This window comes from Lagopus leucura, unplaced genomic scaffold (assembly GCF_019238085.1).
Source record: "Lagopus leucura isolate 7727_CA_CO unplaced genomic scaffold, USGS_WTPT01 Super-Scaffold_100009, whole genome shotgun sequence".
NCBI classification, from domain to species: domain Eukaryota; kingdom Metazoa; phylum Chordata; class Aves; order Galliformes; family Phasianidae; genus Lagopus; species Lagopus leucura.
In genome coordinates, this window is record NW_024962266.1 from 20,416,162 (window position 1) to 20,443,992 (window position 27,831).

Sequence of the window (27,831 nt, forward strand, 5' to 3'; positions counted from 1 at the left end):
ACAGCCCCAGTCACATACACTGCTTTTTTCAGTACCCAACTCCTTAAAAACAGCCATCAGTAAGGACAGTGATCTTACATCATCCAGCTTGTCACATTCTCTGCTCTCTGTTATCTCCCCATTCCGATCATCTTTCAGTGCCTTCAGGAATTCGCTCTTCTTATCAGTGGTGCGACGCATCAGCTTTGTCAAGCGTGAAGAGCAGATCTCGATAGGAGGGGTGGTGCTGGAAGGACTCTAGACAAAGCAAGCAGAATATGGACACTTGAAGGTGTACCCTCTTGTGAAGATCAGGCCCTTTTAGGATCTGCACTATTAAATGCTCATCAGCTCCTGGACTAGTTCTGAACTCCTTAAGGAATCTAGTCGCAGATGTCCACCAAAACAGTGACTGGTGTTGTGCTGGTAAGGGAAGAACTGGCTATACATTATGCTCCCACCTATCACTACCAACTTTGTTTTTTTTTTTTTCTTCCAAATTTCCCTAGGTATCACCATGGCCAGGAATACATTTGTTTCGTTCCTTGGCAATGTAACTCTCTCACATGTAATGCTGAATACTACAACAGAAAATGTGGGCAGAGAGCTTCACGTGGGACTCAGTCCACAAAGATTATAAAATCAGGGAGCTCAGACTCTGTTCTAATTTGTGTCTTAAGACATCCTGGCTGCCTCTACCCTGAAATTAAGCTTTGGGCTGGGAATCTCTTTTCAGGGAGCAGCACATCTTCAACCAACTGCACACTGAACAGCCACAGCCTCTGTCTCCTCCTCTAGAGAGCACACTGCTGATTCCTGCCTATGGACACCCAAGGAAACCCAGGTCCTGTGCGTGGCCAGGCACAGACAGCCCTTGAGCTGTAGGAAATCTGCTCAGCTGAATTCCTGAAGCCAAGGTAACCTCACACACTCTTCCCCAGTGCTTTGCTTTCGTAATTACCTTCAATCTCTGGGCCAGGCGTAAGGCACAACAGCTTGCATGTTGGCAGTGGCCCAGCCATGACAGTGCAATTAAAACAGCGATAAGCAAGATGAGCTTTCAATTTCATGTTTCATCATTTTGACTGGCCGTGCAAAGAGAATTTAAAACATCACGAAAAACCTTCCTGTATCCTAACCTTCTGTTCATACATGGACTTCATGGCTGCCTACTGGTAAGGAATCTAGCTACTTGTGTGGATACCTGACACTAGAACTTCATATGCAAAGACATTCTTTTCCTTTATTTACTGGCTTTGATTTTTATCTTTTTCTCAATTGAAAAGAAAAAAGCACAATTTCCTAAAGCATGTGGCTTCTCCCCTCCCTTTTTTTTTTTATTTAAGCTGAGGTGGGAGGGTTGTAAATTCAGGCTCTCAAAAATAAATCTCCTTTATAAAGAAGTGTTGTTATCATACCACACAGTGCTCTGAGCAAAGATCAAGGAAACTAAAATATTTAGCAAACATAACCAAGCAGCAACAGCTGCTTACATTTCTCATGCCTGCTGCACCGTAAAACACTGGTGTGCAATAATGCCATTGAGAGAAGCGTGCTGAACATAACGCCTCACTCTTCTCAGGTAGCCTTCTTTATTTTGCCCTGTTTAACACTGTATTGAACAAATCAACAATGGTAAAGGACACAAATGACCAAATGTTAGGATGAGAAGCTACTGTAGTCCTTAAAGCTCTCAACATGGTAATTAGTTTGACTGCAAGTGATGGAAGGTAGCAGTGAGCAAAGGAAAATGAAAACTAGGATCTGTGGGTAATTCTGAATGCTCTGCTGAAGCATTTGAGCTTTTTGCTACATTACTGAAAGGGAACTGACTTTCATTTCTCTTCTCATTTAATTCAGATTCTCTAGAAGGCTTTTAACACTAGAAGAGACTGTTACGTAAATTTGTACAAGTAGCTGGTTTTTGGCATCTTTTCTAAAGGTGGGTTTAGCCATTTGAATGAAATATCAGGGCATCTCTCAGATATTCTAAATGAGAACAATGCACAACATCCAGTCTGTTCAGACACCAGTCTATGAACAATCACTCACACACAAAAGTCATCCTACGCCATCTTAAAATTTCAGACGGTCTTGAATCTGTTGTCAAGCACTGGCTAAGACACAGTGCCAGTGCTGCCCAGTACCTTCTAGCTTACAAGACGCTGTGGTCCCTTACAACCAGAGGTCTATCTTCAACACTTCTGCGGGACAGACTTTATCCCTGTCTCAGAAATAAAAGGACAGATTGGTAGTCCTGCAGAGCCGGGATTACTGGATTATTTGCTGGCCACAGCCCTGTGTTTTTACACTGCCAGTCTCCAATAGATTCATAGAAAAACACATTGCAAGTGTTCAATTTCAGCTGTGATGAATTGTAGCCCTTTTTGTTCAGCTGACTAATGCTGGTAACAGAAGTATTAAAGGAAGTACTGCTCTGAGAAAAAGCCCAGCTGCACTCCTCCTGTCAGAGCAGTACAGTATCCAACAGCTTTGCTGACTAAAGTTTCAGCCACAACTTTCTCAGAAAGAATGAAAAACAGCCAGACCACTTGTGCCACCAGTGTATGGTACAAAGTGCATGTTTCATTGGTATCTACTTGAGGTAAAAGCCTACATGGCTTACGTGTTTACACTGTAAAGGTGTCTGTACTCTACTGCATATTACACAAAAAGGAAGGCTGTCAGTAGCACAGAGATTCAGCCTAAGGACAGACAAAAGGTAAGGAGAAGGGATACAGCACCAGATCTACTTCTCCAAGTGACAGACGCAGGCTTTTTAACCACTGCTTTTATACTCAGGAACAGCTATAGCAGAAAAGCACAGGTTGTTTCAGAGTAAAGCCCACAAAGCAGAGAACCATAAACACGACAAAGAAGGTTTTTGTAAAGGACAAAGTCAGATGCACAATTAAAAAAAAAACCAAAAGCAAACACTTCAACCCTCCCCCCATAAGCTATTGCACTTGAAATGCAAACCACACAAATTACAAATTTCCTGAATTAGTCAATTATTGATTTTAATACTTTTTAATTATGACCACCAACTTTTGGTTCATGATGGGGAAGTTAATCGATGTCACTTTTCTATTAAGCTTCATTGAATTTCAAGATTCAGAAGAGCATTTTGCATACAAGCTATGAAGTGAACCATAGGATGCTGGCCAAAACACATCAAGTCACAGTTACCACTGAAGTATTAAGTAATTTACATTTGGAGATTCTCTCCACACATCTGACCAAAACCAGAAGTAAGCCAGCCTCAGGCTCAGCAGATCACCTCCTACCAATGTTAAAAGCAGACACTAAGCTGAAAGCTTACAGGCTGACCCCCTCAAAGCTCACTGCCTGTGCTGTTGCTTTTCTAGAGAAAAGCAGCGAGGCAGATCACTTTCACTTTATAGGAAAAGAAAGTACTGAAGAACAGCATGGAATCAGTTTATCTCTCAGTGCACATCTTTTCTTGGTATCTGCAATGTCGTAAGTCCATGTGTGTCCAACAACACAAGGCTATTAAGTGTGAGGTTGTCTGTTTATTTTTAAATTGCAAAGAAATTTTAGTATGTTTGGGCAAACCCCAAATGGTGATAGCTTTACAACCAGATCTCTTAATTTAGCATATCAAAGACGCACTAAAGCTGTGCTAAGAACGCACAAGTGAGTTATCCAGGGTACAAAGCCAGGTATCACACGCAGGAGAGATCTTATTTTGTTGAAGCTACAGTAGGTGACAGTGATAAAGTTCCCTTCCTACACCCAAACCCAATTTCTTACCTCTTTGGGAGAGGTGAGGACTGAGCCACTTGCCAGTACCGCTGGTTTGGTTACAGACACTGGACTGGTAAAGGCAGAGTCACGGCTGGAGGAAAGTGAGCCTGGCTTGTGTTCATTTCTGTTGGCTTTCCATGGACTTGGCTACGTTGAAAAGAACACACAAGACAGTAAGTGGTAAGACACTCCAATGGGTTGCTTGCAAGCAGTAAAGCAAAAACTGCATTGATAGAAATTGTCTGTTGTGTGGAGTTTTCTCCTCCCTCTCCAAGAACATTCCCAGCAAGTTCACCTCTAAATACATTTTTTTCCCCCACTATCATCTCCTTTTTCCTCCAAGTCACAGCAAGTTCTGCTTCACAGGCACAACCCTGTAACAAAAAAATGCAGTTGGAGCCTAAGGAGAAAATCCAGTGCGGCTCTTCATTAACTGGCATCACCACTGAGGGAATCAGTGCATCCTGCAGCTAGGCACAGATAGGCAGCAAAGAGCCCAATTAAATCCACATTTCATATAGGAACACTGTATGCCTCAAAGAAAAGGTCTGCCTCACTTGACAGGAATATCCCCTGTGCAAGAAAGAAGCACCTCAAGGAATCTTTCTGTCCAAGCCAAGAATGTAAATTTCCTAGGGCTCTGGAAGTGTCCATCACTGCACTGATTTAGCCAATGTGGATGAGTACCTACTGTTCTGCTCTGGATACTCTGCAGTGTTCCTTAGATACAATGGCAATCTGGCTGAAAAGCAGACTTCAAGATAACTTTTTGTTACTTGGAAGATTTTTCTTGGGCCTGTCTTGTCAACCAAGGACAAACACTGAAGTGGCAGCTCTTACTGCAGTGATTCTAACAAATGACTTGTATCAAGCAGCATAAAAAATACATTTGTCAAAGCGTTAAGGCATAACGGTTCCTTTGAACCATTACACTTCTGAAGCCAACTTGATAGCAAAATAATTCATGCACAGTGTGATTAAGTTGTATCTGACATAAAATAGATCTTGTATTCTGGGAGCAATGAAAGCAGAAGCCATAGTTTCCCTATGATCTCTCTCTCCAATCGCCATCATTCTGGTCTCATTAGCAGCCTTCCACACCAACCTTAGAAGTAGTCCACAGTGCTGAATAAATAATTCAGCACTCATACTAGATTCTAAACATCCCTTTCAAACCCCAAAAAGACCCTGGTCTCCACAATATTGCCTGTAGTAAGTTTCTTAGGAGTGGAGAACTAGTTTGAGAGGAAGCTTCCCTCTGCATACTCACACGGATGCACTTGTTCAGGCACCTGGCTCTTGGCTGCTAATTGTTATTCTCCCACCTTCCACAAAGTGGCAGCTTACGCAAATTCAAACACTGATCACTGTTACTTTCTTAGACTGCTGGATTCAAGGACAACAGCCACAGCTGAGCACCAAAAGGAATCGCTCGCATATTATGCCCTTCACTCACCGCTCAACTGTGAACAATTCAGCCACATCTAAAGGAAGAATGTGCCTCTATCACTGCCACTGTGTTCTCCTCCTTCGGTACAGCTAACAAGCATATTTCATCCCGTTTGCCTCTGACAGCTTTCCAGTACTGCTGACTTCACCAAAAGGAGCGTTCTGACTCTAATGCTTTATGCACTACAACTTTCTGGAGTCTTCAGAATGACGTATCCTACCACAGCTTCCTTCTGTCTCTACCTTTAGAACAAGGCATCATGCATACAGGTTTTCTACCTAAGGACACGCAGATCTCCACCTCTCCTTCTATCAGTGGCCATCATTCACTAACACACAAGATGAGACAGCACACAACTCCTAGCTGTTGCAATCCCCACCAGTGAGCAGCACCACACTCCCTCTACAATCCCAGCACCGTTTCAATGCATACACACTTAATGACTAGAAAACATGTTTATATCACAATTAACACGACGGTGATCTGCTGGGAGCTGCCACTCATCACGAGTCAACACCTGCTCCAGTAGCACAATAGCCTGTAATGTATTATCAGTATTGTCACATCTACAGCATGAATCCAGGTGTAACCCACACCTAGTAACTGTTCTGAACAGAATATCCTTCACCAAAAGGAAGGTGAGGCAGCTACCATAACATATGGCCATAATTCTGAATTAAATATAGATGTATAAGCTGGAACACAAGTGAGAAAGACGTCAAAACTCAAAATCCCCCCAAAAACAAACCCTGCACTTTTAACATTAGTTGAACTTCCATACCACAGTCGCAAGACTGCCTCCAAAAGCCTGATCATACTTTCTAAATTATCTATGAAAATTAAAGGGTTTATTCCAACTGTGAGCACAGATTAATGCTTTTTTTTTTTTGTTTCAATAAAAAATTAAAATTTAAAGGGTAATTTCAGAGAACAGTTTGGAAAAGCCTTAAGAGCAGCTCTTCTAGATTGAATTAACAGAAAAACTTCTGCAAAGGGTTTTAGAAGTAATGAAAACAAGTGCAATGGCAACAACACGGCAAGGACTAACAGCTATGAAAATATTTATGTTTGACTTCCACAATTCCAAGGCAATGGGTACACATGTAGCAGCACAGCAGACCTATATACAGCTTTCAGAAGCACATTTCAATCTCTTGAGCTCTAGTGCCAGTACAGCTCTAGTTTTCAAACCTCACAATTATCTTTACACGCAAAAACATCAGCAAAGTTAGAAAAGCTGTTTGCACTCCTTTTCACTCTTTGAAGCAATCCAAGAGACAATGCAATGGTTTGGACAAACAACACCTTTGGCTTTTTGTTTCAAACACCATTTAAAACATCCAGATGAAAAACTACTAAGGCTGTCTGGATACTTTTATCATCCAAGCTGTACAAGGACAAGTGACAGCTGCATTACTCACTGCACTACGACTGCATCTTATTCAGCTATTCTGAACAAGTATGGATATGGACTGAGACACATAATGGGTTGATTCAGTGAACAGAAAACTCTTCTACTGATAACTTCATGTTAGCCCAATTTATCCCATGTAAAGGAATAAAGGTTTAGATTACCTCACTTGATAATAATTTTAACTATTAGAATTCCTCCTCAAGTTGGCAGAATTTGGTCTGAATCAAGAAGAACTTAGGAAAGGGTAGGAAATTCTGGATTTGCTTCACGTAGAAAGAGTTGTTACACTTTCATCTTTGAAGAGTGTAACACCTTCTACACTCATCACAGAGGTTCTGCAGCAATGCAGCAGCCAGCATTAGCAATTAACATATTTTAGAACTCCAGCATCTGCACGCTGTTTTTAAAAAACAAACTAATAATTTTCCTTAACTTCTTAAATACTTGTAATATCAATCCTACAAAATTTCTAGAGCATCTGTAGTTCCCGTGTCCAGGGAGAGACTTTTCCCTTGATCCACAGTTAACTTGGCTGGAAACTCTTGTACCTTGGAAGGAGGAGCTGCAGGTTTAGGAACCAGATTTTTGTAGACACTTGGGACAATGGTGGTGGCTTTGTTGCCATTTGCCAGGTGAGAAACAGGTGATGTAAATGCAGCTGAGAAGGCAGCAGCAGGATCCTCTTTTGAAACCTTTTTGATGACCAGCATCTTGGTAGGTTGCTTGGCACTAGGGGGGTTTTCTGTCAAAACAAAACAAAGGATTTGAAATACAAATGTTCTGTTTCATAACAGCTTCAGTATAAAGCTCCAGTTCCTCCCTTCCAAACCTCAGACATTACAGCTGATACTCCTTTGTTTCAGTTTTGAGAAAGGATATTAGATAAGGACATTAAAGTCCAATCTTTTTTCACTTAACCACAACAGCTCCCTTGACTCCTAAGTGAAAAGCCAACAGTGATGCCAGCTAACAACCTCCCACTATAAAACAGAGATCAGAACAGATTAATACTTTTTTGAGCAACCATGGATCAGCTGTTAACTCACCAAAAAATATTTTGTGTAACTTGCACCTTACAAGGTGCAGCACTTACACAAACAAGCAATTAGTACTTCTCAGGTCAAACGCATTTTCTAGAGCAGAATTATTTATACAGCCAATAATATTTATCACTTTCTGCTTTGATATCAGCATTGCAGACAGCAATGTAGATAACTTTACCTACCCCAAACTCCGGAAGGTGTCCCTAAAGGTTTGTTCTGGTTGTTGTGTCTTCCTGCCTCTGGATTCAAAGATGGCTGTAAACACACAGAACATGCAAGTGAGTATATTCATTATATTGCACATAACAAATAAAGCTTTTGTATTAACATAACACGCTTCTAGGAAACCACAGTCTATTTCTCTTGAGCAGCACCCGAGTTAGAGGAGCGCTCTGTCAGAAGACACCTAAAAAGCTCATATTCTCATTTGCTTTTGCAGTATTTCCAACAGAACCATTAGAAAATTGAGGAGAGGCCCTTCAGCGTTCTACTACACAATAAACTGATATACCCATAAAAGATTCAGGCATTTAATCATCAGCCTGGCAGTATTAGGTTCCTAATAAAAAAGAAAAATGAAAAAAATCTATATATTTATAGACAAAAAAGCTAAACTATTCACGTTGAGCTTTAGAATCCACTTTTCAGGGCAACTGCATTCAGACCCACTATTCTCTGCAGACTTACCTTTGGTTCAGTATCAGAACTCAGTGGAACAACTAAGGACATGTTCAAGCTCAAAGAAGAGTACAGAAAATCCAAGCATTCAATGACAAGTGCTCCCAATCAGCTATTCCTCTTTCCCTGTACCAAATAAGTTCAGTAAAAAGAAAAAAGCCACTTTTTCCTCTTTTTATGTATCCTTCACGTTAGTTACTACAGCTACAGACTACGTCTCCAATGACGAGATTCTGAAGCAGTAGCCATTCCTGTTCTGTAAGAATTAGGAACAAATGTTACACCATAGCATGAATGCCTTCCTCAGACCCTAGGAATTCCTGTTCCAGCTCTTCAGTTTTTCGTTACAGGGCAGTTTTATAGCAGTGCTGCTCACACCACAGAACTCAGAACAGCAGCCTGTTTTATGGGGTCAGGGTCTGTCAGCCACACAGGCCTAAAAGCTGCACACTTAACCACGGTGTACCTTAGTGTCACACCATAGCAAAGGCAACAGGAGAGCTGCCTAGCAAAGTTTGCTTCTAGACAGCAGATGCAAGGTATTATCTTCTTCAGAGAAAAAAAGAAGGAAAACATTTACAGAAGAAACAGCCACGTGGTTGGAAAGACACTTCTCAAGGTACTGAAGAGAATGAAGAAAGATTTAGATTGACTACAACAGTGTGGCTGCAATCATTACAGTAACTTTCTACATTTCAAGAGGCTTTTGTCTGCCTAAAGGACCAGCTTATAGCATGCTTGAGAAATCAGATTAACAGAAATCTACAGGTAAGCTTCATCATTGATCTCCAGGTGTTAACTAAGCTCTGATGCAGGCTACCACTCCTACAGCAGAAGCAGCTGAACAAGAGCATGCAATCACTCCCTGGGCACTCCAGTGAAAAACCCAGCAGTTTAAATCTAACTTGGGTCTTGGAGCAATTTAAGCTGAGACACTAGATTCTGTCCTGAAGCATCTGCATGGCATTCATATATTTCACTCCAACTTCTAACCTTCCAAACAGAAGCAGTAACATCAAACTGCCATGAGAATTTCAGATATAAACAACCTTCCAAAAATAAAAACTGAAGAAGGAAGCAAAAAGCTCAAGATGATCTACGTAAGTGTGCACACTATCACTAGAGACTCTCTTGACTGGAAGCAGCAATGGCTTGAGCACTGAAGATGCAGTTAGAGGAATCATATTAGGAGGAGAGACTGAGTTACCAGAAAGGTACAGATAACACTGGCCTCATTACACTGATCAACGAGAGTCTGGAGAAAAGTGAAAAACAAGATGCAAAAAGCAAAAGTCAAGGTCTGATAAAAATAAGATCTTTTTAAGGGGTGACAAAAGGACAAGAAGAAACTAAACTGGAAAGCAAGAGCAGAAATGGTGCTTACATCTTCATACTTGGAGCAGTTTCGAAAACTAAAGGTATTCCAGTAAAAACAGAGCCAGGATAAAAGAGACTGTTACAACTAACAATACCACGGGGATCAGAACGCTGGAAAAAGGTGGATGAACTGTAGACACTGATGGAAGAGATGGCTGAAGAAACAATGATTCACAGAGATTAGAAAATATCTCAGACAAAAAAATGCTATTCCAGAGGTTCTAAAAAAGATGGTTGCAAAGGTCTGGGCACGCATCATGATCAAGCTGGGAGAGGTTATCACACACACCAGCATGTACCAGAACAGGAGACAGGAACAGCAAGACTGAAGATAAGCTACACAGATGTTCTTAGGAGCAAAAAGGGCTTTGTAAGCAAAGCCACAAGGGCAAAAACATAGCTACCATTCCTGTAGCAGATCAAAGCGTCATCTTCTGAGTTCTAACGAAGATCTGACTTAATGCTTGAGTTACAAAGCTGTCTTCAAGTTCAAAACTAACACAAAATCCAATACTGTGCCAAAACCAATGCAACAAGGTCTTCGAGTCCCCCGGTCTCTGGGTATCAATTAGTGTCCTGCAAGCACTGGAATCACTGTTAAATCTGTAGGGATCTCAAGCATGGAATGGAATGCAACTCTAGATCCTAGCCATCTATCGATGATAATAAAAAATGAAATCCAAAAAGCCAACTTCTCACAGCTGCCACTTGTAGTGAGAAGCCACACACTTACAAAATCTTCTTCCTCAAATTGCAAATGCTCTTTGTCTTCCTTCTTCTCTTCCCTGGCTTCAACAGGCAGCTTTTCTTGAAAGGCAGAACTTTTCCGCGAATGGAAGTTGCCATTCCAGTGGCGATGAACTCCAGTTCCTCCTCCACCACGCTGGTTCACGCCATCATGGCCCCGCGAGGGACCATGCCAGCCAGGCTGACTGCCAGAAAGCCCAACATGAGCTCCTTTAGAAACACCAGAATCTACAGAATCATGGCGGAGAAGGGATGGCTGATGCCAGCAGTCTAAACAAAAGGAGATAAGTATTCAAATAATAAAACGTCAACACTGCATGCAGAATGTTTTTCTTGTTAAGTTAGCGTTCACTAAGTAACTCCTAGGCCCAGCTTATTCAACGACTGTGTGACCATCCCCCAAAAAATCAACCAAGCCATACAATGCACATACAGCTTCCACAGAAACCCCTAAAGGCCTTGGCACGTGTCATGGGAGAACAGAACAGTGCAAATTTCTCATGGGATGTTTTGAAAGATACAGTTTTGAGAAACATTTCTATCCCACAGAACTCTAAATTCCATAAAATACTCCAAAATAGCTGCTCTCAGACTGCACTCCAATCCAATATTTACCTCCTGCAGTTCGGAGGGGCCCGTTATTGAAAAATCCATCAGAAGAGTTGTGTCTCCTTCGGCTCACCCCAAAGCGTCCTTCTCCCCGTGGAAGATGCTCTCCATGTTTCTCAAAGGTGGCTGCAGGGGACTGTATAAAGAAAAAGATGATGTAATAAAACACTCCCAAGCCCACATTCCTGTTCTACTTCTCAATATAGCATGCATATCTGTACAGCTTAGCCAACACCATTAACAACCACCTGGTCCATCATGACCTGATTAACCATTAAAATATTTTTCACCATTGTCATTTGCAAGTAATGTAAAAGCCACTGAAGAAAAGAGACCTGAAAAGAGAACTCCTGGGTCAACCGAAGCTTTTTCTGGAATCAGAAGATACCCCCACATTAAAAATGTAAAAAACAAAAACAATAAACCAAACAAAAAAAAAAGCCCTGAACAAACCAGTGAGTATTTCTGAATTTGGACTTGGAGTCCAAGGCACATCAGTGTACTGCACAGCAATGGCCACAGCAATGGCCACCTTCATAAATGAAATCCAAAGAATTGTATCGTGAGTGCCAGCTCAAGTCTTGACCACTCCACATTATTGGGGGAAGGGGGGGTTCTTAATCATTTTCTATTTGGGATTCCACTCAATTCTCAGCACAGTAACACTGAACTTCTTCCATGTCTGAATGCAAAGGATATTTCCTCCTCTGAAATGTAAGGGATACATTTGTGGAAACAAAAAAAGACTTCCACCTTAATAACCTCTCTTTCCAAAAGACTTCCCTAAAAATCAAAAAAGTAGTTAAAAAAAACAACAACAAACATTTTAAGTTCAATCTAACACTGGGACAAGTGTACAAACATTACCATAGCTCTGAGAGCAAGCAATCTGTAACTGAGTTACCTTGGTTGACTGTGGTGTTGAGAAGTTAAGCCAGGCAGGAACAAAGTCATGCTGCGCCATTTAGGTCCAGTGTCTCCCTTCAATAAAATGAGGCATCAAACCTCATGGCCAGGATCTGTAAATGAAGAGAACATTCCCTGACTCACATCTCTTCCAGAATCTCAAACCTGCTCTACACTACTAAGAGGGGAAAAAGCACCCTAATTTTTTGTACTGCGCTTGAAAATGACTTTTTTCCTGCTGACTTTGTTCCTCTGAACAAAACAGGTAAGAACTTAAAACATTCCCACCTACTTCCTGTTTATAATTCCATTCTAAAGCCACACCCATGAAATCCATGGTAGGATAGGTCTGGAGATGGAGGAAGACAGAACAAACAGCAAACGTCAGTGATCTGTAAAACTGAAATGGGCCAGAATTTGGTACATTCCTTCACTGCTTTTTGTCTCACAGCCCACACAAGAGTGATCACTTCCTATTTTATTGCAAAGGTTGTACGTTGAACACGATCAAGCCCACAATGCTGACAGAGACACTGAGAGAAGATCAGTCCTGAAGGATCCACCGCAGGCCAGCTCCTGCAGCCCAGCTTAAGACTGCAGCCCAGCACACCAATTTCCACAGTCCACAGAACGTCTTATGTCAGAACTGCTTTCATAGCAAAGAAACCAAGTGCCTAGGAGCAGAACACAAGCTGGCTGAAAGCTCTGTATCTTAACGGAAGTTCCACCAAAGAGCAGCAGATGTGTCTCCCACTGAGGAACCCGAAACCAAATTTCCTTTCCCTTTGCTTGTCACAGCAACTTTCTCTGCTTAAAGCAAACATAACTCCACTACTACTCTACATAACTGAATTTCGTCCTTTAATAGAAGGCTCCCCGGTTTACAGCGTTAGTTGATTTTTACAACCTTCAGTTCAGCCACAAACAAGTCAATACTACATAAGCAAAGGAAAAAAAATGAATATGATAACTCACCCAGAGTTTGGCCTCTCCAGTCCAATGTCCTCACTTTTCCTTTGCTTCAACAACCTTCTGGTTCCTTTCTTCTCCAGTATACTCTAAGGCCAGCCTTGAGGCAATAGTGCGTCTCAAAGCAGAGCACGAGAGGCCGCACTTCGTGCCAACTGTACCCTCCACCCCCTCAGCTGCTCATTTTAACCTCTTTTTGCACTCTCACTACAAAAAAAAAAACCAACCTAAGAAGGTAATTTATATTTTAAAAAAAGCCACGACCACGTTCACCTCATTAAATATCCTCTAGTTGTGCTACTACAGAAGTCAGTTACATTACAAAAAGGTTTGCCAAGCCTGAATGACAGCATTCAGAACAGCGCCATGGTTAACACTGAACACGTACACCCAAGTCTGCTGGGCAGCTCATGGTCTGCAGCAGATCAGCCCAAACACTCTGAAGAAAGGATCACAACGTATGAAAAAGCTTGCCCCAAATGCTGAGATCTAAATAAGAAGCATCCGCCAAAGTGCTCTTAAAAGATAAACTTCATTTTTACCAGATACATTTGCTAAAAAAAAAAAAAAGTATAGTTTTTTTTTTTTTTTAAATGAATGTTAGGATATACTCTAGACTTCACGTAGCTCGGTTAATGCTCCACAAAGCTAAGCACTACTTGATGTAAAAGCTCAAAAGCAGGCACAAATGTTTATATTCCTGTTTTTCACCATTTACATGCTGAAATATAGGTCATATGAACAGAAAAATGCTAGGTCAAAAAATAATCTCTTCTACTCTATTTTTTCTAGACTGGGTACTGCTTTTAAAGGGAGACAAATTATTCCACAAGAGCTTCTTGTTCTACAGTAGAGAGTTCACTTCTGGGTCATAGTCCTCTTCCATCAAAGAGGTGAGACAGGAACTGTAGTCACTGAAACAAAAAATACGAAAATACAACCATCAATACAAGTGGCAGAAACACGATAAATAATGACTAGAGAGAAGAACAAAAAGAGAAACAGAGCAACTACTGCGTAAGTGCCAAAAGCTATTTGATCTCTGATCACAACCAAGGCAGAAATAATTTAATCATCTAAAACCAAACCATAAGAAAGTTAAACCCCTTTACCCACGCTCTCCATCTTCAATGCCTCAAGAGGCACCGAAGTACTAAGACAGGATAGGAAAGCTTTGTCTACAAACTCAAAGTCAGCCTCACAAACCATCAGGTTATTAAATAAAATCATCCCCGATATTTATGTCTCAGCAAAAGCTGAGAGAAGCAAAACCAGCATTTGTAAAGAATGTGAAGGATGGATGTATTGCTAAGAGTGGAGATCCATCCAGCCTCCACTCAGAGCAGAATGAAAGGATATTCAATGGCAATCCTTGTCATTTTTCCCCACACCTATGAACTCAATCCTTCCAAGACATCAGGCTTTTATGGAAGGTTCAAGAGGGGGTATACCATGGGTTTCTAACATAAAACACCACACTTTGCTCTTTTCTTATTCATTTTTAACATGGTTTAATGAGAACAGAACAAATAACGAGATGCTTGTACAGAAGGGTCCCACAGGCACCCCAGTGTCTCTGCCCCCAGTAACACAGCTCCTCTGAAGCTTTTCCCTTTGGTTTCCAGCCTGACAAATGCCACGTGACACCAGTAATTTTTTGCTATTGATTTTATCAATTCTTCTGAATGTGTAAACATCAGTCTGATGGAACTCAACTTCATGGTAAGGTGAGCCTCCACACTGGGGAGCAGCACAACAAAACTATTTTTCTTGTCATGGCTTTTTTCCCTTCAACCATCCTACCTAACCAGCAGAAAACTGACAGGTCTACCACTCCCGAAACATTTGAAATGATTTGTCACTGTTTTCAAGCCATTCCATTTCTCAGGATCCCTTCAGGCAGGCCTCATTCTGCCTTTATAATTGACTTATCAGTGTTTGTTTTCCTTGCCTGGTATGGTTCCATTCTTTGAACAATTCTGGTTTTCGTTGCATTTGCTATGCCATTCTTTACTCTGCTGAGCATGCAGAGTATGCCTTTTTTGTGCGTGCGAGTATAAGGCTGTTTTGATAGAAGCTGAACATAAACAAAGAAAAGGGATACTGTAAGAATCATCACATTTTTATCCTCTAGGTAATTCCTTTTAATAGAACAGAAAACAATGATATGAGAATGAGGGGATCTATCTGAAACAAGATGTTGTTGTTGATGGAAGAACAGAGTTCTGGCACACACAAAACAGACCTGGAAGCTCCGTGAGCACCACATCCACTGCCACAATCTCCTAAGTGTCACAACACTGCAAACAACACAAGTGCCACCCTATCAAGAGCTGTTTTTATATTAACAGGTAATTTTTCAGTGTGCACAGTGCAGCATGGAACGTCTGCTGCAGACAAAACAATTTGCCTTCTGTGCTGAACTCAGCACGGGTCTGACTCCTTCAGATGTGACCTTCTGAGGCTGCTACCACACAATTCAGCGTAAGTGGAAGATAAAACAGGGACAGACAGTGCACAGTTCAATATATTTATGTAAGATTAATTACTTCACCCTCTGAATAAATATGCTTTACAAACAACCTGCATAGCAATTAAGCCTTGTCAAATTATTGACAGAGGCAAGTAATATCGTTTAAAGATGTTGATTTAATGTACCTCAAGAATGATTCACACTGAAGTGAAGAATGGACCAAGCAGCAAAACCCATACAAAACTGTTCCTTGTCTTTAAAGGGAGCCAGATAAACCAAGGCTACAGAATTCTGTATCCATGCCGTAGCAGGAAGGAGGTCTGAGTTCAGAAGTAAAACCACAACTGAATTACACCGACCAGGTTTCACTTCAGAGAAAGGCTTCCAGGACTTTCCAGAAATGAAAGAGCCTATCAGCAGTCAGCAAAACAGGCGGCTTTGTATCTCAGCGCAGCCAGAAGCATGGTGAAACTCCATGCAAAACTCCGACCACCAACACGCATGCAGACCTCTTAATGTGCTATTTTGGTAGCCCTGGGATTACCAGTGATCAGAGCAGTTCACTAAGGAGCAATCTCTCACGTGCACGCAGACAGGCCAGCACAACTCACAGACGTGATACTTTGAACTGCTGTTTAAGTCCTACAAGCGTTGTGCTTTTGCTATTCCCATGAACCACCAAACCAAAATACTTCACTCTTGTTACAGGAAGGACCTCCGCATCCTCTCCAACTTTCTCAGCAAGTATTTTGGTACTTATGTAACTTCTACTGGGAAACAATCTCACACGTGGGTGTCACCATTACAGGAGGGTTTACAAAAATCTGCATGAAAGGAGCTGCAAATTAAAGCAAGATGCTTAAGCTCATCTCCACCCTTTTCAAGTAGCATACAGATGATAGGTTTCAAATTGGAAATTCACAGTTGTGCCTGAGTTTATTTCCTGGCCTGAGCAGAGCAGGGAAGGCTGTGTGCCAATGCAGCCTGCAGATGGCTCCTAATTCCATCAGACAAAGTGCTCTTCGGTTATCACCTTCCTCTGCATGCAGCATCACAAAAAGTAAGGTATGTGACACATGAAAACACAATGCTTGCTTTCAGTTAAAGCAAAAGCTTACCATTAGATGAGTTGCTGTAGATAATACTGCTGAAGCACTTCAATCTCTGGTATTAATCCATAGGTTTCTCTCACACACGCTGAATCCTGACCAATATTACTCCTTCCACACATCCACAGAGCACTCTTATAACCTATCGTACCACTGGCAGCACCAATACCACTAAATCACAACAAGCAAGGCCAAGAGTCTATCGATAACCTTCTCTGACAGCAACTTACAGTAAATCATTAATAAAAAACTGCAAGAACAAGCACGAATAGCAGCTGAAATCCCAGCATACCTTCTCAGCTGTGTAGAATTTAAGCCAGACGGTACTACAGTTTATTATCAGTGCTTCTGTGTAAAACTGTTTCCTTTTCAATCACATTCATCTATTTGTGTGTCAGACGAGAGGGGGCAGAGCTCACTTGTGCTTTGTGTGGAAGTCCATTTGGGGCAATACAACTGTCAGCCTGGCTTCAAGCAGACATTCCCTGGTGTTCCCAGTGCCCAACCACACCCTGCTCTCTTCTACACCACACTCTCAACCTCAGCAAAAAAACGCACGAAGTGTTCAGTCTGAACATCTATAGTCACAATTCTGCATTTTTCAAATCTTTCTTCCCAATACACCACGTCCTGTTTGTTTGATTACCACGCAGAACTGAGGTGACCTCTGCCAGCCAGCAGAGCGCCTCCACGCGGCGGTGGGTCCGTGTGCGAGCAAACACGCACAGCCCAAGGAGTTCTGCCGTCCTGCACTCACAGCTCAGCCAATCTGCTCTTTAACTGCTTCACTGTATGGAAAGCAGCAAGGACAAAGATCAGCCCTGATGGCCACTCCCAATTCCAGGCAAAAAAAAATAAATAAAAGTCGACCAACAGTGCTTGTCAATGCAAGTTTAACCCATTCTCTCTTCCACGTGCTCGTGGTTGACTTATTTCTGGAAAGGAGAAGCATGATACCATCAAAGGAGGCACTCTAAAGTCTCACCTCCTCTCAGAACAATTATATTCACTGTAGGGAGCTCTGGTGGAAAAAATAAAAAAGGCTGTCATGCACCTCAAAATACTCTTTCACTGATCAAAAGGCAGATTTTTTTTGACAAGAGGACATAAAATAGTTACTCTGTATGAGCACTTGGGTTCAACTTGCTAACAGTTCTGATCTCTTGAAAAATGATTTAAATGATCATTATTCACATGTTGCATTAGAAATCTTTCAACTAAAAGCCACATCTTTTCCCAAGGTTTTGTTGCTACAGAAATACTTCTAACATTGGAGTCAGAAAGAAGTGAATGAAAAAGAAACCAAATGCTATTTTATATAATTAAATGTCATTGTGTATTTGTCTAAGTAAATATTAAAGGCTTAACGTGAAAATGGAAGGAACTCACAGGCATTTAAAAGCGACACAGATTAAGGTAAGTACACACAGTTCAGGTCAAAATACCCCCAATACGCCACCCATAAAGTTCCCTTCTGTGCTACAGTTCCCAACAGCTGTCCAGGCACTGCAACCCTTCCCTCTCCTTTAATCTCTGAAACTTTGATTCCCAAGCTGAGCCTTCCATATAAACCTAACAGTAGGAACGAGGGAAGCATTCAGTAAGCCAAGAACATCAGACGAGAGAAACAAGCTGAAGACAACGAGAAATGGATGAAGATGTTCCTAAAGCCGTAAGGAAACACAGAGATTGGCACGACCAGCCGTGCATTGTTCCTGTGCTTCCTCTCCCACCTCCCACCTCCTCCTCCCAGGCAGAAGAGCTGCCCTGAGCTACCGACCAGATCCCAGGCCGCCAGCTGTGCCGTGCCCTTCTGGCCTTTGCTCACATTACATATTCCAGCACATTTCCAAGTTTTACTGGATGCTTTTCCTGCTTCAGGTTTCTCTGCGAGCCTCCTCAGGTCCCTTCAAATCTATTTAGGTAGAATCCTATCAAACATAGCACCTAATTCAATCTCTCCTCTCCCACGGCAGCAAATGCAAGTCTTGGAGCCTCTACTGAGAACAACTGGACAAACTTTTACCCTTCATTATACATTTATCAATCCAGCCCACAGCAGCTGTAATAGGTCAGAGAGACAGTATCTGTCTATCCCTGCCACAATTTCAGTCCACCTCACTGCCCTCCTATGTATTTCTCCAACTAGAACGCATTTGCTTAAAAAGATTTGTTTTCCTAACTGGTCATCTTTATAAACTCAACTGGGATTTCAACAGTATTCCTAACGATCAGATGTCAGCTGGGTTGCAAATGCATTCAGAAAAATTAGTGAGCAATTTAATGGATGCATAAGGCAGAACAGAATTTACTTCCCTCATCAGTTTTCTTTCTGTGCAGCTCTTTTAAAGTTATTCAATCAAGCAGACACGCCTAAACATACATAAAAGAACTTCCTACTTAGCTACTCTTTAGAGCATAGTGTCATTTCCAGGTGTAAGTTAGCTGGCAAACAAAAAAACTCAGAGAGAACACAGCTTGGTATTAATAGAAACTTTTTCTTTTCAATAAGATAATCATATTTGTGCACACAGTTATTTTAAAATAACATAATTACAAATCTTGCTCCAACCTTGCATATATTATTGAGCCTTACTATAAAAGACAACTGCAGCATTACGAGTTCAAGAGTTGTCACAACAACTGCTGAGCTGAATCGTCTCCAGTTGAGATGGGTTATTTGTACCTACACAAAGTGTCTGCAAAACAAACTTACTTTCATTCTGCCTTCAGCTTCTATTAAGACAACCATGCAGACACACCTGCAGCCCATCCTGCTGCTGAAACACGGCTGCACTTGGAGAGGACCAGCAGAGGTGTTGCAGAACGACACGAACAACCAGCAGTGCTCCCCGTGCCGTGGTGCGCCGCAGAACACGGAGCTGCCACCCTTCTTTGTCTGTGGCACCACATAACCACAGCCCCAAAGGGTTATCTGAACACAACTGACAATTACACAAATAAAAATACCATTCAGAAGCGTTGCTTGAACTGTACCTATTGGCTGAAAAAAAGTAACATCTAAAAACGCACAGCATCACCCAACTTGGATTTACAGAATCAAGGAACTACGAGCCTGTTAAAACCATACATAACGTGCTGAAATGCTCATAATGCATCCAAAAATGCACAGAAATGCAGATATTAAAATTCTTTCTTTGTGTGTGAAAACCATCTGTTGCTGAAAGATTAACAGCTTACTTTTCAAGTTCAAAGCAAATTAACCTGTCCTGCAGCACCACCAGAGCTGTGCTGTGCTCCAGAAGCGGCGCTGCACCTGTGTGTGCTCCAAGACAAAATGACCAGAAGCTTACCAATACAGATGGCTTTGCAGAGTAACAGGTAGGGCTGGGGGAGGATCCCCACCTGTTATCTGTCTGACCTCTCTTGCAAAGCAGATGACTAATTTCAATGATGTGAAAACAGCTAGAGAAAGGTCTACGAGGTCACATCTATACCTTAAAGTCCTTTGCAGTACCTGCACGCCTCCCGAGGCAGGCGCCTGGCACAGAGCTGCCTCACAAACAGCTCTCCACTCACGGCTTTCTTCCCATTTCTAAGGTCACGCTGACCAAATCCTACCTGCTTCTGAACTCCTCAAACAAATACATGCATCCACCCAACCACACACCTTGCACTGCCTGGGCTTGTGAGTAATTACTGACAGCAAGGTCTGAGGAAAGGTCATTTCAATCTTACCAGCAAAGACACAAGGATGCACGAGAGTAACAGAACCAAATCATACAAAAGTGACTTCTAAGTTTACAACAACAGAAAGATCCTCCATCAAGCAAGGAAACACCACTGACAAACAACTCAGCTTTAGCAATGCTCCTGGATGCACCAAGCAGAACACAGCCCCCCCAGAGGCAGCACGTCTGCCTACACAAGCAAGCTGCGTTTTGTACAAAAGCCCAAAGCACACTTTGGAAAAGACTGCTTCTGGGCAGCCTTTACAACAGCCTGCGTGAGGTGATGAGGCTCAGAACCTCAGCAAGCGTGAACTTTACAACTGAATCATACCAGTGGGATCTGAAGAGTTTACACCGAGTCCAAAGATGGCACTATTTTAACACAGAAACAAGACGACTCAGCACCTACCAGGCACACACTGGGACGTGGGTACTGCACCTACAATTATTCCCTCAGCCTGCACAACCTACAGTTAGTGGTGACAGTGTCACCCCTTATGCACCTCTCCTGTGCCACTTATGACTCCATTCCTGTTCGGTGGCCCTTTACAGCCCTCAGTGCTGCTGATACTGGAGAACAGCAAGTTACCCCGGCACACTGAAGCCTGCTCACTGCTGTCCCCTACTGCATGGAGGGGAGCCCTGGGTGTTCTATACATATCTGCTGTTAAACAAGCGTGGCCACTGACATTACTGATAACAAAATAACACCCCACACCCAGTGCTATGCTAATTTAAACAGCGTTATGCTTTAAAATTGAATTGAATGTTCTGAACTTTCAAACAGTTTTAGCATTTTGCACTGTAAGATATTTTAAAAATCAAAGAAGCCATTCTGCTAGTTTTCATCAGATCCAAAGGTCTCTTTAGCTTTTGAAGAGCAAAAAAACACCAAAAAACCATCTTACAGCACACTTTCATCTACAGACCATTGGAAAACACCTGAGGTCAGCACAGAGCAGAACATTACAAAGCAGAAAACCTTGTCGTGGCACTGAACGGTGTATCTGCACAGCCTGCCCAGAGCCTGACGGACAGCCCCTTCTGACTCTCAGTAATGTACACTGGGGTAATGCTCTTCATCATAAAGAAGGAATTGCAAATATGTAATTACTGCCTTATCCCTGCTGCACGCTACATAACTCCTGCCTACCTGCCTTCTAGAGACGTTGATGGCAAACAAATGAAACAAAAAGTTCTCCAATACCTTAAAAGAACGGGATGAGTGTTGCTCACCACGGGTATTTTGTAACTCAGTATTTTACCAGTGTTATTTAAACTACCGTAGCACATTTACATTTAAATACATTCAGTTCAGAGCAGAGAAAAACCATATTTCCTTTGGAAAAGAACATTAAATATGGGCAGAGTATATCAAATATTTGTGTCAAGGCAAGCCAGACCATAGATCTCGTACAGGGGAGTACAGAGCTGCATTCCAGATGAAGGATAAGAAAAGAACAGAAGGCACGTCACTTGCAAAGAGAAAAAGCAGCCAATGAAGAGAACAGAGAAGGACATCCAGAAGTCAAAGACTGTTCTCCCAAAGGGTATTACAGTAATTCTTCCCCTCAAACCATTTCCCCAGCACTGCAGACTGGCAGGGCAGCGCATTCCAGTTGTTGCTACTTCCTGCCCCACTAACACAATCTCTACCCCTCCCTTACGATAGGATTATTCCCAAACCATTCTACCTCAAGTCCAGGACCATTCAAAGAAACATAGTATTTATTCATCTGTGGCTATGATATGACAAAAACACGCTCACTCAGCACTTCTCAGCACACACACAGCACCCGCGTTATCAAAGCTTATGTTCTCTGCTACATTTTTCCTTCCAGTAAGGAAGCTTAAAATTTTCAGTGCACTCTCTAATAAAATACTATCAAAAGGTGCAGAAATACCACCAAAGACAGCCCTGTTTAAAATGAGTCCTACTCATATAAAATAAACTGCAATAACATTCCACTTGTTTGGTTTTGGCCTCGAAAATTCACAAGAGGAACGAGCTGTGCTGACCTGCTGCATCGGGCAGGGAGCTCCTCTCTGGGTGAGAGCTCTGTGATCTGGGCAGCGAAGCTCTGACAGACTTCCACAAAATAAACCAAGGAGATACTGACAACATATTGTTCAGCTGGTTGGAGTTAGTCTTTAAGGCTGCTTCTATTGCAGAGAATTACTGCCTTGCTATTCTGCATGTACACTGTGTGAGTCAAAAGTTAAGCAATGTCATTCTTCTACCCCTGTGCCCTACAGTAAGCTAGGGAATACCAGGAAAGTGCCTAGGAAGGACCCTGAGAGGTTTCATAGATCATCTTCTCCTGGGGCTTAAAAGACCTTCTACTCTCTCACACTGGACGTCTTTGAAAATAAATTAAACAGTGTCTCCCTAAAGAATCTGTACAGTCACCTTCAGACTGCAGAGGTCCAAAAAATAATCCTAAAATTAATCTTAAAATGTCTCAAAAAAAATCACCAGAAAAACAAGTTTACTATCAGTGGACTAGAATTCATTATGCAGGTTTTCACACCCACACTGGAGTATTTTTTTAGGAGCCATACATCACAGATTACCACATCAGCACTCTCCAGAGCATCTCTACAATTCGTTTTGGCTGTTCCTACAGCTTGGAAGCCTGTCCCTGCAGCCAGTGCCCAACTGAACACCTCCAGCTGCCTGCTCAGCCCCTGACTACCTGCTCTGCTCACCAGGGACATGGCAAGCTCACCTCTCTTTACAGCCACCTCTGAAGACATCTCTCCACGTCGGTATTTATCCCAGCAGAAAAAGGATGTAACAGTGCATTATAGGATTGAACACAGTCACATTTCTTTCTTAATAAATGAATACATGTCACGACCACTCCAATTTTACTGCTGAAGCTATTTAGGTTCAAAGTACTGATGGTGATAACAACGAATGTGACCCACCTAGCACACCTGACAGCTTGCAGACAGCTGGCTCCCACTTCCACCTGCACGTAACTTTAACCTGCTGATGTCTGATGAGCCACCAGTGGTACAAAACCATGCCAGGCTCAACAGTTTTTCAATCCTCACTCAGAGGTTCTCTTTTCAGGTCTTCGTTACAGTTCTTCTCACCCAGCTATAACCTTTCTTAAAGTTTGACAAACTGAACAAAACACTTTTGCTGGAGACCTACAGCTCCTCAGAGGAATGGAAAAACTGCCTCATGACCTCATTTATGATGCTTCGATGTATTCCAGTACGACAAGTGAATTTTCATGACAGCAATGCTGCTGATTCATGGTAATTTAGGAACCACTACAAACCCCAAATACTCTCTCACAGAACTGCTGCCTCGCCAGCTGCTACGTGTCTGCATGAGGTAATATTCCTAAACTTTACAATTTGAACCTCACCTACGCTAAACAGGATTGACTTCAGACTATTTCTTGAATTTCCCAAGATCATACCATCTGCACTTAGCAACAAAATCATTTCAAAACAGAAAAACAAAACACCAAGCAGTACATGACCCAGCAGAAGTTCCTGATACGAGCACTCATCACTTGTCTCCCTGTGACAAGATGAGTTGAACAGACAGGCTCCTGTCCTGTCTTTTTCCAAATGCTAGGAGTGGATTTGCTCCCCACCACTCCTCAGCTGGAACTTCTCCCATCCCCACAGACTCTCAGCTCCCGAAGTACTGTGGGATACATTCCATAAGGCCCAGCCAATCTGAAGTCATTTAAGGCATCCTTAACCCAATTCTTCTACTTAAATGGAGTTCAATATATAGAAAAGACAGTTTTCCAAAACCAAAAGTCAAAAGCATAATATATTTAACATTTGCAGGGTACAAGAATTCCCCCACCAAGCTTTTAAAGATTAGCACTGAAAAACTTTTCAGACCACCTCATGTGAATACTGATTAATCTCCAGGTGATGGATGGTGCACTGGAACACAATGGCAGAACGCTCTTTCTGGAGGGTTTACTGCCAGAAGTCTGCTGATAACTTGACTATAAATTCACCCACAACTTTCTGGGTATCGATAATCTGCATCCAAAAGAACAGCAGATGCCCCACAGCAGACTCAGCCCTTTGTTTACAAGAGAGCTGCTCATTAGGAACTAAGGATGACAAAGCACCAGAGCACTACGGTCACTGTCACATGCTGTGTGCTATGTGGGTCACAGAGATACCCAGGAAAGCAGCCCCTGCCACACTGAGCCTCTGTCCCCAGCATCACCCACCCCGGCCACACCATTACTGTTCTCTGACACTATCTACCTAAACCTGCTGCACATGCTGAAAATAAAAGTGCTCCATGGGAAATCCATTAAAATATTTGGCCACTTCTTGTATTAGAAAAAGTAGATTCCAAAAAAACAAGGACATGAAGCTAGACCCTGGGCGCACACACCTCTGCTTATCAGGAGGCACCAACACCGCACCACACAGCTGTGATGTTCCTTTCAAGGTGGAGGATAAGGCAATGAAAGCCCCAAACAGAAATGGAGCACAAGATTCAAGGATGGAATTAAAAATACATAGAAAGCTGCTGGTAGTGCTGCTAGAATGACTCTATTGCTAGGACTTCAGCAGCTCCTGGTGAGCCCAGCAGTCCCAGAGGCTCTGGGTCGTATCCCGCAAACTATTTGGGCCTGATCATCACTTCTTGTACACAGCCTCAGTTACATCTGGATGCACCGCTTCAAAGGGTTTGTCCTAAGCCAGACCTTGGAGTGCAACCATTTCACATTAGTCATTTTAGGGAACTGCACACACCAACATCCTACAAAGTCTCTTTGCTGCTTAATTACAGAAAAGCCTGAGAAGTACAAGGCATTGAAGTTCTTCTCTTTGCCAAACACTTTTGGAGCCCAGCTAGAGAAGGCAGGAACTGAACAATGTTAAGCACGCTTTAATTAAGAAATCCCAATTTGTAGTCATGTAGTCCAATTGCTAATATATATGATTAATGTAGCTGATAGGCTTTCCCCCCCCCCTTACCACCACATTAGCAGCCTTGACGTGACCTAAACTTCTCAGCCTGCACAGTGTTTGCACATACAGGACAGTGAGCATTTGGCTGCTATCGGCCCATCTAAATCCACTCCCAAAAATGTAAATTTACCCTCTGACCATACAATAACTCATTCAAGTTTGGCACACTGTCACAGGAACACGTTACCTTCCAGAACACCAGTGAAACAACACGCTGGCGTTTGGGAGGCGTGCTGAGCAGAACCACATTTCTGCCAACTTCGCTGCCTTTCGTCAAACCTGACAAGTAAGGAGAACCCAAACTGGTGCGACTCTGCAAAAGACAGATGTGCACCACTTACTCAGAATGCCAGGCGCTGCACAAGTGACGCTGCAGCAGCTCCTTACCCCGCCATGTTAGAAGGACAACATCTAAAACAGAGAGAAAGCACTCGATGCCAAATAAGTTAGCACAGGACTTACAAACCCCAAAGAAACTCCTCTGCACGCAGAGCGCCTCACCAGCTGGAGAGCTCGCTAGCAATGACCTTGCTCACTGTAACCTACAGCAACAACCAGCCCATGTCTGTGCCTTCACAGACAAAGCCGTACCGGTGCAGGAACCACCAGCGCTTTGCTGAGAAGAGTGCTTCGTGTTTTGGCCCTGCTTAACATAACCAATCTGCTCACATGAATGAATACAGCACGCCCTGCAGTGCACCCTGCAACCAAACCATTCAGCAGCTTCAAAAATCCCCTAATGCTGAAACTACGTTAAAAAAATGCAACTTGAGTCTTGATCCAGTGAAGTGTTTGTTCTCTTGTGGCACTCTTGTCGTTGCTATCCGACATCCCACACTCCCAAAGAAATTCACAGATCCATCCACAGCACTGCTTTCTTAAAAAAAAAAAAAAAAAAAAAAAAAAAAATAACCCACAGCTCTCAAAGTATTTTTAACATTTCCCAAAGCTGTTTGTGAAGATCAGTTCCCTTTCGTGACTTCATCCCCTCATTTAAAACACCGATTTGAAGAGGCACTCAAGCCAAGCACCAAGCAGTGCCATCAGCAAGACAAGGTGACAGCAACCTGAAACACATCTCCAAGGAAGGCACTTCTCCCAGCAGTCGGCACAGCGTGCACATCCATTGAGTTTGTGATACGTATCACATCTGCACGCTGCTCCTTCCTTATTTCAGAAACATTCATAGAAAAGAAAACAACAACCAACAAACAGGACATCTTTTTTTTCTAAATGCCATCTGTTCCCTGCATATTTTCACTCCAAGTCCAAGCAGAATATCTGCAATGGAAACTTCAGTGCCACGCAAGATTAAGACTACAAACCAGATGTATAAAATATGCAAAGGTCGTGCTTCCTTAGAAGCGGCTTTAAGTAAATGAGGAAAATGCCAACAAATGCTTTCTCTAGGAAAAAAAAAAAAAACTTTTAGAAGTTCTCATAAGGCAGTTTTCTCTATAAGCGATCTGAAGTAACGTTAAAAAACAGGGTTATTTTTGTTGAACGGCGATGTTTCCTCTCCCCCCGCCCCACACCTGACTTTTCCAGCCCCGCTCGGCAGACACAAGAGCCGAGCACAGCGCTCCCACCCCCGCGCCCGGCGCTCCCAGCAGCGCTGCGGGCCGCAGCCGGGATGCAGGCAGGCGGCGCCGGGCCCCGCCGCAGCCCCACCCGCTCCGAGCCGCCCAGGTGCGCTCCCAGCCCGTGTTTACGTCCCTGCCTCGGCCGCTTCCAACCTCCCGGAATATTATCGGCATTACTAACGCCTGTGTCACTAGAAGCTCGAGGGCGGCGCCAGCTGACCTGGTCAGCTTATCCGAGGCGATTTGCAGCCGATGTTTTTAAGAAATTCCGCCACGGCCGGAAGGATTTCGGCAGCGGCCGCTCGCCTCGAGCCGCTGAAAAGCTCTCGGCCGCACGAACAGCCGCTCCGAAGTTGCCGCGGGAACCAAAACTCAAAGCCCTCAGCGGCGGCCCGGAGCCCGGCGCGCTCCCGGCAGCTCGGCCGTCACCGCCCGCGGCCGCCACCGCCCCACACGGCGCAGCACCCGGAGCCGCACGCGGCCGGGCGGCACCCGGGGGCTCCGGTCTCCTTCCGCCAGGCCGGACACGCGTGTCGCCGCCGATCTCCCCCCCCCCCCCCCTCCCAGCCGACCAACCACCGCGGAACGGCGGCGGATCGGCCCTCGGCCCGACTCTCCCACTTTCGTTTCCAACTCGCGCTCGCAGCGCCGCCGCGCAGAAGCCCGGCGCGGCCCCGGGGACTTTACCCCGGCCTCTGCCCCCGCGCCCCTCACTGACACGGCGCGCCGCCAGCGGAGCGGCGTAGGGCTCGGCAAACTTTCCGCCGAGGCAGGAAACAATAAGCGCGGAGCTCGGCCCCGGCCGCCCCCCCCAACCCCTCGGCCCGGAGCCCCCCGGGAGCCCGGCTCCCCCCGCCGCAGCGGAAGGGCCGGGGCCGCGCGGGCGGCAGGTCCGGAGCGCCGAGCTCCCCCCGGCGGCCGCCCCGCTCCCCCCGCCGCCGCCGCCAGAGGGGTCCCGGCCTGGCGGGAGGCCCATCCCGGGCCGCTCCGAGGCCGCGGGGCCGGTGATCGGGGAGTGGAAGGCGGGGAGCCGGCGCCGGGCCCGGCGGAGCGGCGGACG

General features: G+C 43.7%; 1 protein-coding gene across 1 annotated transcript in view; it reads right to left on the reverse strand.

Annotated features, from left to right (window-relative positions):
• The window catches only part of GPBP1L1 (GC-rich promoter binding protein 1 like 1), a 30,869-nt gene that overhangs the window by 2,889 nt on the left and 149 nt on the right, over positions 1–27,831 (reverse strand). The window contains exons 2-9 of the mRNA XM_042873246.1: positions 12,947–13,854; positions 11,970–12,084; positions 11,072–11,201; positions 10,443–10,726; positions 7,837–7,909; positions 7,160–7,353; positions 3,754–3,894; positions 79–237 (exon numbers count right to left, since the gene is read on the reverse strand). Coding sequence (XP_042729180.1) covers positions 79–237; positions 3,754–3,894; positions 7,160–7,353; positions 7,837–7,909; positions 10,443–10,726; positions 11,072–11,201; positions 11,970–12,029 — 1,041 coding nt within the window. The 5' untranslated portion in view covers positions 12,030–12,084; positions 12,947–13,854. The remainder of the gene's footprint in view (positions 1–78; positions 238–3,753; positions 3,895–7,159; positions 7,354–7,836; positions 7,910–10,442; positions 10,727–11,071; positions 11,202–11,969; positions 12,085–12,946; positions 13,855–27,831) is intronic.